We start from the raw sequence: 15,145 nt of genomic DNA, 5'->3' as shown, positions 1-15,145 counted from the left end.
CATGGGACAAGCTCTGACTGCAATAAAATAATAGCATCTCCAGATGCCCTCTCAACACACACACACACACACACACACACACACACACACACACACACACACACACACACACACACACACACACACACACACACACACACACACACACACACACACACACACACACACACACACACACACACACACACACACACACACACACACACACACACACACACGGGAAGGAAGGTGCTCCACTAGGTGCTTTAGCTAAGGAAGAAAAAAAAAAAAATAAGAAAAAAAATAGAGAAAGCACAAAGTGAACTGTACAATGTAGCCATGTGGGCCTAAATAGCAATTTGGGATGAATACGGGGAGGCATGCAGGCAGGTCTACAGGAGGGGTGATGTTGTGGGATCAGGCAGACATTTAGCACAAAGCAGGCGAAAAAAGACACAAAGCACTGATATTTGTGCCTTCCCTCCCTGTCAAAACAACCTGTTCAACACAAAAACATGTGCTTGCCAGACAGCGTTATACTGAATATAATCATATGTATTGTCTGTGATGTAAGTATTAACTAAAACAAAGATTAGACTGAATCTTGTATAGCTTGTTACATTTAAATCCCATCCCTCGCCAGAAAGAGGGCCATGTCAGTATAGCATCTAATTGGCTAATGAGGAATTTTTTTTTTTTTTAAGTTCTGTAATCCTCCTGCAGTGTGTGTACAGGCAATGAAGAAGCCCACCCTATTTGACCTTGAGTGGCGGTTCCCTCTCCAGCCAGCGAACTCGTACTTTCTGTTTATAGTGATACTCCTTGAGGAAGTCCTGCAGGGCAGGGGGCAGCGGCAGAGAGCCTATACCATCGTAAGTGGTCCAGCGGCAGATGGCGGCTCGTGCCAGGTGCTGCAGGCCAAAGGGAAAGGTCCGATGGAGAGGCGCCGTGAGCAACGGTTCAAAAAACATGCAGGCGCTGGGGTCCTTGTAGTGCTCCAGCAGTCCTGTGACGGTGGAAGAGTGGAAAACACAAGGGTCGTGGGCGTCGAAGCTGAAGTTGTGGTTCCACTGCTCGATGCGGGCGTGCAGCGAGCGGTTGTAACGGCGGAAGCTAACGGAGAAGAGGTAGTCCTCCTGGGCCGAGTCGCGCAGCAGGAAGGTGCCCTCGGGCCGTCCGTCCAGCAGCGCCTCGGCCTCGTAGCGGTCCATCACACCCCAGTAGCAGGGCAGAGCTGTGATCTGTTGTAGGTCCGGCACCAGGCAGTGGATGTAGTCTATCTGAGTGTGAACCTTCCAGGGGCCCGGCTGCTGCCTGCTCAGGTGACCTTCCCCAGAGGCGTGCCTCTGCTTGGGCCTCCGGGCCTGCAGACAGAGGGTGGTCGAATCCTCCTCAGAGTCACAGTCCTGGGCTGACGCTGCAGCCGCCAACACCGGCCCGCAGGCCCCTGATGATCCAGCGGCCACAGAGCTGCCGGCCCCTGAGGACCGGCCGTCCCCGGAGGCCTCTCCTATGCCAGGAGCCAACTTTGGTCCCAGTTTGTAGAGAGAGGAGCCCGGCACTGAGGCCTCCAGGGTGTGGATCTGTGCGTTAGGTGGTGGGTCCACACCTTCCTCGATACTAAGTCGCCGGCGCTCGCGCAGGCGTTCCTCCTCGTCCTCGGGAGATGCGTGGGCCGGGTCAAAGGCGTCCAGCAGGGCAGTGGAGGAATGCGGGCTGACCGGTGCCGTGTGCTGCTTGATCAGGTGCCACTTGTGTGCGAGGTCTGAGCCTGGCGGGAAGGGACAGGTCTCCAGCATGAGCTCCGTCAGGTGAATCTTCCGTTTGGAGGTGACGGGGTTCTTGGACGAGCGAGAGCGTCTGCGAGCGGGCAGCGGTAAGCACAGCCCTACTGTATCGCTGAGCCGCTGGCGCAGAGACCGAGCGTTCAGACTGCGTCCTCCGGACACAGAATCGCATATCTCCTGGATGGAGCCGACCCCGTAACGCCTGTCCCTACGATTCCCGCTCCCCCGGAGGCGCCCAGACCGCCTATCTGCCTCCAGAGAGCTCTGGGTTTTGTTGGAAAACGAGTGTTTTTTCTTGCCCCCCCATGGGGCATGACGGGAATAGGAGTCTCTCCGGGCCATGGGTACGCCCCCCGATCCCCCCCGCACATCCTCAGTGTCCTTGTCGATTGTAATCTCCACTATCTGGGGGATGTCCGACACACAGTTATGGTGGCGGCGTCCCACCGTTGCCATCTGCACTGGCAGGAGGCTCCGCGATGGGCTGGAGGCTCCCGATGCCGGGGCCTCACCTGAGCCGCCTCCTAGGCCGAGCTCCACCACGCAGTGGACAGCATCGGCCTCAGCCCTGCTCTCACTGGGTCCTGAACTGTTGTTCTGAAAGAGTGTCTGGCATTTGCTCTTCAGGTTGCTCCACATGTTGCCCACTTTCTTCATCAACAGGAGTCCCCGGGACCTGAAGATGACAGGAGACAAAAATGAGAAAAGTCGCGCGACAGCAATTGGCGCCTACATTTAACACAGAGGCACAAGCTGCATAAAGAGTGTCCCACATTGAAATTCCCCAGACTACTGTGTATCTAGTAATTTGACATGGCGAGAGTATAACAGGGCTGAGAGGTGGCTGAGCTTGAGTAGTTGGAACAGCGGAGTTCGGAGTTGCCAGGCAGACGTGCAGGGACACAAGGCCACAGCTATAAATGAACCCAGGATCTGCTCACAGCTGATCTGCTGGTATGTACTGTATTACAGAGCCAGTCTAGACCTGACCAAGAACTTTCCCTGTAACAGCAGCAGATAGGGCAGATGTACATGCACACACACTCCCGTATGCCGTTGATTTATTGCTGTATTCAAATTTGACAAGGATTTGGGAGTAGTAACGTCGAACTGCGCTCAAAAGGTGCACATTTTAGAGAGAACCAAGTCGCCACAGGTAGGTGGTCTGCCAATCACGAAACACTGAATGATTCTAAAACGCAACGTTTAATTTCCAAGTTCAGACAGCGTTTCTAGTTGGTGTTGCCAATCCAAAATCCCTGCAGCAAACAGCTAGGTAGTCACCGGCCAATCATCCGTTATAGCCCAGTTGATTTTTTTGCAGGTTCAAATGGTTGATTAACACACAGTTTTGCGGATTGGCTAACAGCTCGTATTTAAAAACCCTGACCGGTGCATCACACAGCGTGGAAGCTTTGATGCAGCCTAAATTACATTAGATAGATATGTAGCGCCTGTAAAACATGGAGGAGAAAGTGGGATGAACTGCAATTACATTTTCAGTTGGATTTTATTTGGCCTGTATGTGCAATTTTGGACAAAATTAATAGTCATTGTTTAATTGAGAAACTACATAATTACACTTTGAAGTTTCCATGAAAAAAAGTTACAAAAATGTTTGTGTAAGCTGTCAATTATAATTCTTTGAAAACATTGCAATCAGCCAAGAAAATTGAAATTGATGCGATGATGAACGTATCAATAAGATACAGGACGTTATAAGAACATGCACTCCAATTATGGGAGCTTTTGCTCAATATTTAAACACACACACACACGCACGCACGCACGCACGCACGCACGCACGCACGCACGCACGCACGCACGCACGCAATCCAACTACCGGGCATCCTGTCGCCCTGCCTACAGAGGGAAGTTTGCCGTGCAACGTTCATTAAGACATTATGGATGTGCACAGTCAGCTTAGAGAGGACACGGGTTCTGTGATGCACAGGAAACAAGAGGTCTTTAAGCACATGACTGATTAAGTTGATCTGCTGAAGCTGTCATTAAACTCATGACGTCTGTCATCCCCTTTCTTGACCTGCTCTGTATACACAAAAGATGACGTCTCTCCACTTGACAGTCATTGGATGTTGACATTCAACTACAAAAAACAGCACGTAATAAACATAATGCTATGAAAACATGATCTAATTCACACGGTTAAGCTGCATCACCAAATGACTCATTTGCTGTGGTTTCTCTCCTGTTCTGTGCTCCATGCATATCTGCACAATAAGCCTGAGTGAGTGTTCTTTGGATTGTTGGCTTCACGTTAGCAAGTGCTAATAAATAAGCATCGCTAGCTTAGACCGCCGGACGTCCCTCTGCTAGAACCTCCTCTGTGTCCCAGTGTTTCAGAACTGTGTTTAAAAATGTCATCTCTGCTATAAACAATGAAGCCAACGTCATCTCTGCCACACACACTACTCTTCAGTTTGGTGTTAAGTGCTGCAAGCTGTGGCCAGGAGTTAATTTGCTACTAGATTTAATCTCAAAATTATCATTTCTGATGCATATATATTTGATTTTCATCTCATTTAAAAATGTCGGATACATTTTGAATCTCCTATCACGTGTAGTGTCATAGTGACGGGTCTGCAACGTCACAGAGCTTTAGTTAAAACTTGCAAAGACCTATTAATCAAGCACAGGTCATATTTGCAATCAATAATTAAAAATATATTAAATACAAAATGTGTGTTTTTAATATTGAAGCCTCAATTAAAATGACAGCCTATTTTCTTGCTACGCACAATTAAAGAATTACATTTCTGATTTAAATATCAAAACACAAAGCAACATGACAAAACTTGCTTCTCCTGCTTTAAAAAAATCCTTTTACACATGGCATATCTGGTTTTTATTATCATTGCTAATTGGTCATTGATGAATTTGATGAAACAATAGCCTTCAAGCTCCCCAAAGTCCTGACGACAGGTTTTGTTATAACTTAATAATATACTTATTATGAATATTATACTGAGCAGAGTAAAAGCAGCAGTCTCCATGAACGGGCTAGATAAAAGGTAAGAGGAGCCGACACAAGTTTGGCTGAAGTCAAACCTGCACCACGTCAGCGTGGTAAGCGACACCTTTTATTGTGCCTTTCCTGTTGTATGGAAAACAACTGTGTGCCCACAGCACAGGCTCCCATTATTCCTCACGTAACGGCAAGAATCCACAGTGCACGGGACCTCAGCGGTCCTATGGATGCGCAAATGATGCCGTGCAAATCAATAAGCAAATGTTATTCAAGATGTGACTTCAAAAGGAACAGTGTAGCATTCAGGGGGAGCTATTAACAGAAATGGAACATAATAATTGTGTTTTCATTAGTGTATATGAATATATATATATATATATATATATATATATATATATATATTCACCTGAAAATTATCTTTTTTTTTGTTATCGTTACCTTAGAATGAGCTGTTTCTATCAACATACAGTGCCGCCACGTTTGTACAGTAGCCCAGAATGGACAAACCAAACACTGGCTCTAAATAAAGTAATTTACACATCGGCCAGCGTAGTTCTCCTACACACAGCTAATGAGCAAAGTTCTAGTTGGTTGCAATCTGAAATCTCAGTGCGAGGGCCGTCAACATTGTCCAAACCTGACGTTCAAATATTCGTTCTTAGAAAACACAGGTTTGAACTCCTCCAATATCTGTTTTTGTGCATTATTTCTATGACACCATGTCCTCACTGGTAGCCTCAGCTCTTATGTTATTTAGGATAGGTACGTGGTCATCACGGTTGTTAAATTATTTCTTGTTCCGCTTGTTTTGATAATGGAAATATATGCAAATGTGAGAATTTTAAATTATACTATTATTTTGCCTTAGGACTTTAATAGTTGTAAATGAATTTAAAGTTTCAGTCCAAAAGTTCTTTCTAGCCACTACACAGTCTGTTCATGTTAATAGTTTTGACTTGTCTTCATAAAACTTAAGACAATCACAGGTTTCATCAAAAGGAGCAACATGGCTCAGGATGTAATTAAACTATTTGTCTAGCCAATCTGATTTTAGAAAGCAAATCATGCAGACAACTGTCTCTCATTGGTCAAAGTTATCGTTGGTGTACAAAGTCTTTTGCCTTGATTCTGTAAGCGTACTGCCAACATGAAAACACTGACCTAGGAACCAACACTGCATGTTCAACGGTCTTCCCTCAAAGACGAACTGGAATCGTGAAGCTAACATTATATCAGCTACATGAGCGTTTTATCCCTCAGCTAGCGTTTCACCTTAACATACAAACAAGGAAGTTCCAGTGGCCAAGACACACAGCTAAAAGGCTCCAGGGTCTCGAAACCTGAGTTAAATGTGCCCAGGTAGGCTCAACACAATGTCACTTATGACTTTAACAATTATGTATCAGCAATAATAAACGAGGTCCACTTGTGCACATCTAGATGGCTTCACTGACGACTGATAATAAACGGCAAGGATTGAAAAGATAAGCAAAGAGACAGAGTGCTAGGAGGTGTACCATGAACATACATGTGCATTACTACAAATGTGAGGAAAACCTCTGCAGCGTGTTGGTGAGCTACTCTGCCCCGCGTCCTGGTTAGCTTGGTTACATTCTTATTGGCCGTCAGAGAAAACTCTTGGAGTTATCCAAAACAGACGCATAGCAGTAATCATATTTCTCACTAAATGGTTATATTTACTTTTTTGGTGCACGTTATAATGAAGTTTAATTCTTGCTCTAATCATTTCTGCAACATTATAAACTAGAAGTTCAAATGTATGTCTACAGCCGGCCAAACACCGCTAGGGCACATCATATTGCATATATCCACCGAGAATGAACTCAGCTACGATTGATTTTAAACTATTGTCGCCCTATATAACCCCCCTACTACTGTTGCCGTTGTTAACAATGGCCACACAAACAGTGCGATCCAGTCCACAAACCATGTGCAGCCGCCCTGAAACAGAACTAGGCTACTTCTGCTCTCCGGCAGCCCAACACACCCATTCTCTTGGGATCCCACTGATCTAAGAGAGGGCTGTAGAGAAGACAAGATTAAGGGAGGACGCCTTCTCTGCTCAGACCAGACCACAGTTAATGAGATATTTGCAGCGTTTTGCATTCTGAAAGATATGTGGGATGCCGGAAAGCTACACGGAGTCTGTAAATGACCTATAAATCACACTGATTCTTCCCATCATTAATATCTCAGCAAATATTGAAACTTTCATTAGATATAATACGACAAATTTCCTGTGCAAAATGATTTTTTTTTTTTGCCAAAAAACTAACTTTTCAAATAGAGGCAGAACATGCACAGTAAAATATATTCCTGCAAAACAATTTGGCATTAACAATACAAGTGTTTGTATGATCATTGTTCTGTCCTTTTGTTCGTAGTTTGGGCTCAGTAGTAAATAAACGAACATTCAAGTCAGACAGAAAACTAAGTAACTCTCATTAGTTCAGTAACAAGAACTGGGAGAACATACCTTCACTTGCATTGTAAGACAAACTCTTTAGAAGTGATGTTAACTACACGAAGTCATCCCTACAATAACGTTACCAACACTGCATTCGTTTGAATATGATTTTTTCATACAGATTGACGTGGATGGTAAAGTTTCTTTATACTAACGTTTAACGTCACTACCTTGACATATTATAGATACTACCAACTTAATGCCAACACAAAACACACAAATAACCAGCTCTTCCGTTATTATAGCTGGTATATAGAAATGGTTTGAAGGCCTTTACGTTTCTGGAGGCCCCACTTTTCCCTGATCCCAGCCAAGTTAGCGGACTTGCTAACACGTTAACCATCCATAGCCAACACCGCTAAATGTAGCTACAGCCGCGAAGACAACGTTAGCTAGGCTCAAATTTGCCAAGTTGGCATGGTGCTTTCAGTCAGAAGTATATTTGTCATAAACATATTTCAAACTGCCCTCTATTGGATGGTAACAGATATAAAGCTATCTTAACGCGAAACACAGACGGCTTCGCTAACTTGCGGTTCAGGCTTACGAGCTGTCAAAAATGGCTAACTGTTAGCATCTCCTAGAATGGGAGTTTCAAGCGGTTTAGTTAGCATTGGCTAAGCAGCCAGCTAGCGTTGTTAGCTTGGGAAAAAGCGACACAAAAATATACACAACTAAATAAAGTGGTAATGGGCTGCTTAATGATGTTTAGCAGACACATGTTACATGACTGACAAGTAGTAGTTTGTTTCTCGAATTCATATCTTACCCGTGTGCCTTTTGAAAGCCCTATTCAACAGCTCTCTTTGTCTGCAAAAAATGGCTATTAAGAGAAGTCAGGCATACATCCCCCTTGCGGACCACGGTGTTGGATGAAAGCACTAAAGGTACGCGGACACTTGATGGTATCATCCCGAATATTAGTTAGTTAAATACTGATCAAAAATATTAAAAAAGCTAAATTATTCTTTGACCGCCGCGAAAACCCTGTTCTTCATCATGGTGGGGGTCTTCTTTTCTGCCGTGGTCGCTGCTGCTTCTAGCAGCCAATATGACGGCGCTCTCAACAGACAGAGAGCCGGAGAGGCGGACGGCGTCGAGCGTGAGGAAAGCCGACTGACAGCGGCTTGGTCCAATGGAGGAGAGGGAAAAGACGGCCATTTCCGACGGAGCACACGGATAGGGAATGCCCCGGAGCTGGCTCCGCATGATGGGCGTCTCGTGTCACCAATGAACGAGAGAGGAGGATGGAGCTCTCCGCTGGCAGCTACTTGGAAACGTGGAGAGGCGAACCGATGCTGGTGGTGTTACGGCCAGGCCGGACGACCGACTCACTGTCTGATGTCATCCAGGTAAGTAAGTTGGGAGTGAGAGAACTCCAGAACGAAGAAAATCCAAAATCATTTTATTTTGTAGAGATTCCAAAGTAAAGAGTACTACAATAATCACACTATTCTCAGTAAATCCAACCTCCTATTATTGTCATACCCAAGGTTTGTTTTACCAATTGGCCAAGACTAGGCCCCTTCTTGAAGAAGCTCCACGTGTCAAAATCTAGTTTTAAAGCTTAATTATTTCAGGTTTGTGCTTCAATGTTTCATATTCCAAAAACAATTTATATGTAATCAAATTTCCACACAGCCAACCTGAAGGCCAAGTAATATTCCAGCATAAAAAAACTGCACACATTGCGCAAATTATACTCACCAGTGGCCCTTGAGCCAATTCATCTGACCACGATCATGTCTGGGAACTGTCCTCTCAGTGTCAATATAATTCCAGTGCACAGAAAAAAAGCCGTTTATCTATGAAGAAAAAGTAAACAACTGGGCTACTAATAAATGCATTTAATTTTGGAAATGGTAGGATGGTAAAAACCAGCGTTCCCCCCTATATGAAACACTTAATGCAGACACCCTCGTCGGCCTCTGGTGCTGCAGAATTAGAAGTGGCACTATGGAGCCCAGACCAGTGAGTATGTGTCGTAGCTTGTACCAAAGTAAATCTCAGGAAAATTTAAAACAACCCAAAGCGACGTTCATAGTCACTCGCACCCACACATGAGGTCATCTCCTGGAGCCGGATCATTCGCGAGCACATGACACGAGGCGTAATGGGAAGTGGAAGTGGTGTGAGTAATGCAAGTAGTGAGCTGGAGCTCACGGTGAGTTCATGGTGGAAATCACCAGCAGTCCGAACACATTAGCTTTTACATCTCCGAGCTGCTGATCCAATTTGTGCCCATGAGAGGAAATGCAAGAGAATTGCATTAGCACCGATTGTTCGGGGTCCAGGAGTGATTCACACTATTTTAGTCAACACAGACCTCTCCTGCCAGGTCGCCGCTGCGTCGTCTGCAAAACCAGTCTGTCCAGGATGATGAGATTCACTTGGATGACAAAGCCACAGCATCACATCAGCTCTGCTATAAATGAGAAACATGTCTTTCACCGAAGAGACTTAAGTGTTCCGGCCTTCACGCCTGGCTATTTATAATAAGGATTGTTTTATACAATCAAACTTCTTGGAATACTTGCAAGTGGTGGCGTGTATATCGGGATCATTTTGTCAACCCCAGAGAAGAATATGTGTATAGTAAACTTTAATTTATTGCATCAAGCCACGAGTCTGACATCCAAGAAATGGCGACAGATCATATAAGTGCTGACAGATAATATTTGGAGCATGGGCAGTCACAGAGGACACAAATAGATTTGGATACTTATCAGTCGTGATGTGGAATAGATGGATGGATGCAGACGCTTGGATGGATACGTAGGATTCTTTCCACGGTGTGCAGATCATATTTCATAGTCAAATTCATTATTTATCTTCAGTACTCGTACCTCAAAGGTGTGCTTATACAGTGCATTGAACGTTTTGGTGGTAAGAAATGATGAAACATCAAGATGTGAGCAAATTATGTCGGACTACATTTGGATGATGGTATGATTTGACCAGATTCTCTCTGTGCAGCCCACTGAAACTACAGGTGTAAAAAAAAGCAGAGTAATTGACTTTATTGATTTTAATTCTTATTAACCTTTGCGTTTTCGATCTGACCTTATTCTGAGTTATTGTGACTCTTGTTCCTATTCACTTCGCCTGCATTTTCTCATTGTATTGCATTGTTTTGGAATTAGAATCACATTTGTGCCTAAAAAATATAAATTCAAGCACATTTAGGGGCCTTTGTGCATTGTATTGTATGAATCTAGATGTACAGTATCTAGGAGTTATTTGTGTCGTGACAAAGACAAGGTTGCCATCTTGTGGCAGCAGGCTGGAAACAACATTGCATCAACATCCAAAAATCACATGTGCTGATGATCAGTGTTCGTGTCTCAAACCCCCCAAATCTGCTGTTTCATTTCCGTAATTTCCTCCGCCAAGGAGGTTATGTTTTCCGGTCTGGTTTGTTTGTTTGTCTGTTTGTCAGCGGGATTACAGAAACAAAACTACCAGCTACTATTTTTCTCTTATGGATACGACCTTTGTGGAGGTCTGTGCTCTCTGAGTACCCTTAAGTTATTATTAAAAGTACTATAACAGTATATTATTATTATTTTTATAATTATTCCAATCATTATTATACTTTTAGAGAGATATTTGCTAAACAGGTATCATTTTAAATTCATGCCTGCGGTCAATACAATATTTTTTTTGTCATCAATTTAAGGCTAATTCTGAAAATATCTTTCGCGAAGTAAAGAATACATGAATAGCTCCTCGGTCACACCCTGGCAATTTAGAGAAGTTGGTCTACTTTTTTTTTAACAGTCAACTTTGTCTTTAGAGGTCGGCTGTGCCGGTTGAACTGCAAGTGAACCCAGACGTGACGTGACGGGTAGATACAAGCTTCCCTTAGAGGCACAAGACAGTCAGCAGGGTGAGGTTCAATCTTGTGCTGAATAGGATGCATAATCTTAATTTGATGCGCTGTTTTTTTTTTTTTTATTCCCCGATGGGTGACGACTGGGAAAAAGCCCAAGACACACGCTCAGTGAAGCGGTTAAAGTGACGTTAAACCAGGTAAACATACACACACACCAGGCTGCATGTATAGTGTGTCAGCGTGTGTCTGCTCTACTCTAAAGCCACTGCTAAGTGTTTCACTTCACATCTTCCGGTGTAATGTGTGTCACTGTGCGTCATGATGAGCGCTAACACCGTCCGACAAACATACGCGTTGAGCTGACAAATTCACTTTTTGCTCTGCTCAGATTAAGTATAACGTTCATCTACATTTGTCTCCAGCAAAGCAAAATGTCATACTGGCAACTATAGAAAGTAAAATGACAAACATGCGGGCATGAACGCAGAAGCCACTGCGGGCCACCATGCCACATGTGTTGTACGCCAAAGAGACACTTTACACCGATTCTGTGAACGTCACTTCAAAACCACACCTGCATTAATTCATTTCAAATAGTTTCCTTTTAAAAAGAGAGCAAAAGGCCTTAAATCATGGTTTCTTGCATGTTTTTTTTGTTAATATTTTACTATGTGTGTGATTTACAAGGACAGCGTCACAGGGTGCTCCCCATTATATCTAAGAATCGGTGAAAAATACAGAACACAATAAACCCAGCAGAACTCCAGAACCCGACAGACACACGTATAACTGAGAGATACACAAAAGGCAAGAGATGCTATCGCCGTAGATGGTAATAGGAAACGAGAACAGAACACGCCGGGGTTTGCGGAGGAGAAATCAATCAACAGAACAACAAAAGTTCGTAGAAAGTCTGAGCGGGAGAGCGTGACCGGCAGCATAATGATCAGCAGAGTGATGATCAGAAACACCTGGCTGTCTTCACTGGACACGAATGTTGATTTTTCTGAATATGATTGTCAATGTGAGAGTAAACTGATACTTGGAATGTGTGTGGAGCTCTGAAGATGTGACACTTGTTATGACGTCGAATGTGGAGTACATTTTCAGTCCAGCATTTCAGGAACAAACATATCCATTTACAGTATGTATGGCCTGGTTATAATGTGTTCTCACCTGGTTCAGCACGACACACTGACACGCACATGCAGTGTGGGACAACAGGATAAGTGGTGTGTACTTCCTAACTTAAATACACATTAAAAAGCATATCACTCAACACATTTAAAGATCCAGTGTGTAGGATTTATGTGTTCATTTGTGTATAATCACCCGAAACTAAGAACCCAACTTATTCAGTTGTTTGCAATCATAGAGTGTATAAAATATGGACGTAGTCTTTGTGATGTCACCTATAGATTTCCGAAGAGCCGTTGTGGGCAGCTCCAGCCGTCATCATTTTGGCGCTGACGACACAGACTGACTCTAAAAATGGGCAAAGAGTTGGATCGTTGGTGGACGTGAAGCGGGCCGGGTGAAGCAGCAGAGGAGACAGCAGCTGGCAACCTGAGGCGGCACCCATGTGTCACTCTAATTGTCCGTGCCCTTAAATTATGCCTAACTTTAAGCTTCAATATAATCTGGTAACAGGTGAGTTATCTAAAAATTCACTCCCATATAGTTGTCATGAACGGGGTTATTAGCTATAGAGATCCAAAAAAAATGTTTGTTTAAGGCTGTAAACATGTTTATTTCTGCTTTAAAGTTGGCCATTTTAATATAGAGTTCAATGGGGATTGACTTGCTGTTGGAGCCTGACTCAAGTGGCTATTTCGAGGAACTGCACGTTTTGGCACTTCCGCGTTTGCTCCGTTTCTCAGCACCAGAGGTTGCCGCTTCCGATTCTGCCATGTGAAGCCAACGCCAAAGTGTCTTAAAACTTGCATTCTCTCTACTGACCAGCAGGGGGCGACTCCTCTGTTTGCCAAAAGAAGTCTGATTGTGGAAGTCTGAGAAAATGACTCTACTTCTCACTTGATTTCTTACCTCAGTAAACATTGTAAACATGAGTTTATGGTCTCAATCTCTAGTTTCAAGTCTTCTTCAATACAGCATGATGTTCATTTAGTAAATTATGGTCCATTTAGAGTCAAATAGACCATTAAGCCGTGTTACTGTGATTGACAGGTCGCTGCCGCATACGTCATCTCTACGTCATTCCTCCATATTCCAAATATGGTAACTTCTGTTTATCGGTTGCAAAAAAACAACATGGCGATAACCGTAATCCAAGATGGCGACAGCGAAATCGCTAAACTCAAGGCTTCTAAACGGCAGTCCACAAACTAATGGGTGACGTCCACTTCTTATATACAGCCTATGGTTGCAATCTGCAACTACACCGCTAGATGCCACCAAAGCCTTTTAAACACGGTCCCTTTTTATTTCACTTTAGGAAACACATTTGACGATATCCCGATACTGTTCTGATAGTGGCTCTGCCATATGTGAAGAGGTCCAGTAAGTGTCCTTACAGTAGGGTGTAGTGGAAAATATTCCTATACCCGCTTTGCGTGAGTCTTTTAATGCTGAAATAAGGAATACCGAAAACCAGGTTGTCTTTTAAATATTTATTCTCTGCGCAGAGAAGGTTCAATCATCACAACAGAATGCGTACAGTCTCCGTGAGGAAGAACCAAGAAACAAGTGAACAAGCTTTCTTTATACAGAATGAGCAAAGGTGGGGGCCGATGGCCAATGTTACAGACATTTTGGTCTCAGACTGATGGAAACAACAATGAAACACAAACGGCCAGCAACCAAAACAAGCAGCCCAAAGGCCTTGGCATGGAACATTCTCATACAACACAGTTAGTTATCTATGTGAACGGGCAAAGGAGAACTCTTCTTTTGCACAACAGAGAAACGGTGAAGTTCAACAAAGTTCAGAGCAAAATGACTTATGCATGAATACAATATACTGAGTAGAAATATATATATATATATATATATATATATATATATATATATACTACGTAAAAAATTACCATTACAAGGGCTGGCCACAGTAACTGAACAATATCGTTTACATTTTGCATAACAATTACACAATTCCAGCACTTACATGACAAGTAACTCACATTGTTTATCCTCTGTACGTCAAAGCATTCCAAAATTGGATTCAGTTCAATAGGAAATGTGGGATCCGATGCCTCATCCATCAGCTTTCTATGTCAAATAAGCAAGAAAACAGGTTCCAAATGCACGGGGCGTTCTTAGCTCTACATGCCTAGAATCATGGGTTGCGTGGGAGGACACATGTTACACATGTTACACATGTTGCACATCTTCCTGCTTGAACAACATCAGAATGTGAACCAAATAAACAACCAACTTTTTTTTAGCATTCAGCTTTCTTCCACTCATTTCTTGACTGAATGTGTCCTCCATCCGGCAGTCAGGCAGACGGTAATGTCCACTCTGTGTTTGCCAGTTTTGTTTTTTCAGGGGAAATGCTGTTTCCTGTCTCCTTTTGGGGATGGCTGTGGTCTTACTTTAGCGGTTACGTTTTTTATTATTATTTTATTTTACCTTTCTTTTGTTTTCTTGATTCAAAGTCATTTTTTTTCCAGAATTTGCTTTCTTATTGTCTTCTTGTATACATTTTACAACAACATAATCATGTATTTCAACATGCATCTAATTACGTAACATTCATAAGAATAGTCAAATGAAAACAACTTCATGTTTGTCAAAATTGTTCAGTGGTACTGAAAACCCATTTAGAAGCTGCTTATTAATGATTTTTTAGACTTTATGAATTATGCCACGCAGCTCTTCCATACACAATTGTACATTACCTGCCTGTAGTAATAAAAGTATTGGTATGGGTAATTCTCGCCCTGGTATTACTTGCTTTTGGATCAAAACCAGATTTCATGACATTCTCCATCCCTAATGCACGTTAGATAATTGAATGTGTCTTACATTTTGTTATTCTTTTATGTCTCCGGTATGGAGTCATAACTAACCTTGAACAAATAAAAAAGCAAAGTGCCCTGTAATAT

General features: G+C 43.2%; 1 protein-coding gene across 1 annotated transcript; it reads right to left on the bottom strand.

Moving 5' to 3' along the window:
• Positions 1–222: 222 nt before the first annotated feature.
• On the bottom strand, positions 223–8,250 carry socs5b (suppressor of cytokine signaling 5b). The gene is made up of 2 exons (XM_079169253.1): positions 8,013–8,250; positions 223–2,442 (listed from the first exon to the last, which is right to left on the bottom strand). The coding sequence occupies exon 2, from the start codon at positions 2,421–2,423 to the stop codon at positions 732–734; it is 1,692 nt and encodes a 563-aa protein (XP_079025379.1). The 5' UTR covers positions 2,424–2,442; positions 8,013–8,250; the 3' UTR covers positions 223–731.
• Positions 8,251–15,145: the final 6,895 nt, after the last annotated feature.

Source organism: Pholis gunnellus (assembly GCF_910591455.1).
Source record: "Pholis gunnellus genome assembly, chromosome: 11".
NCBI classification, from domain to species: domain Eukaryota; kingdom Metazoa; phylum Chordata; class Actinopteri; order Perciformes; family Pholidae; genus Pholis; species Pholis gunnellus.
Note: the sequence above shows the minus strand (reverse complement) of the source record. Positions and strands in the feature narration are given on the sequence as shown.

What these genes read in the sequence shown, in the direction of transcription:
- socs5b (XM_079169253.1), bottom strand. Translation starts at nt 2,423, where the DNA reads ATGAAGAAAGTGGGCAACATGTGGAGCAACCTGAAGAGCAAATGCCAG.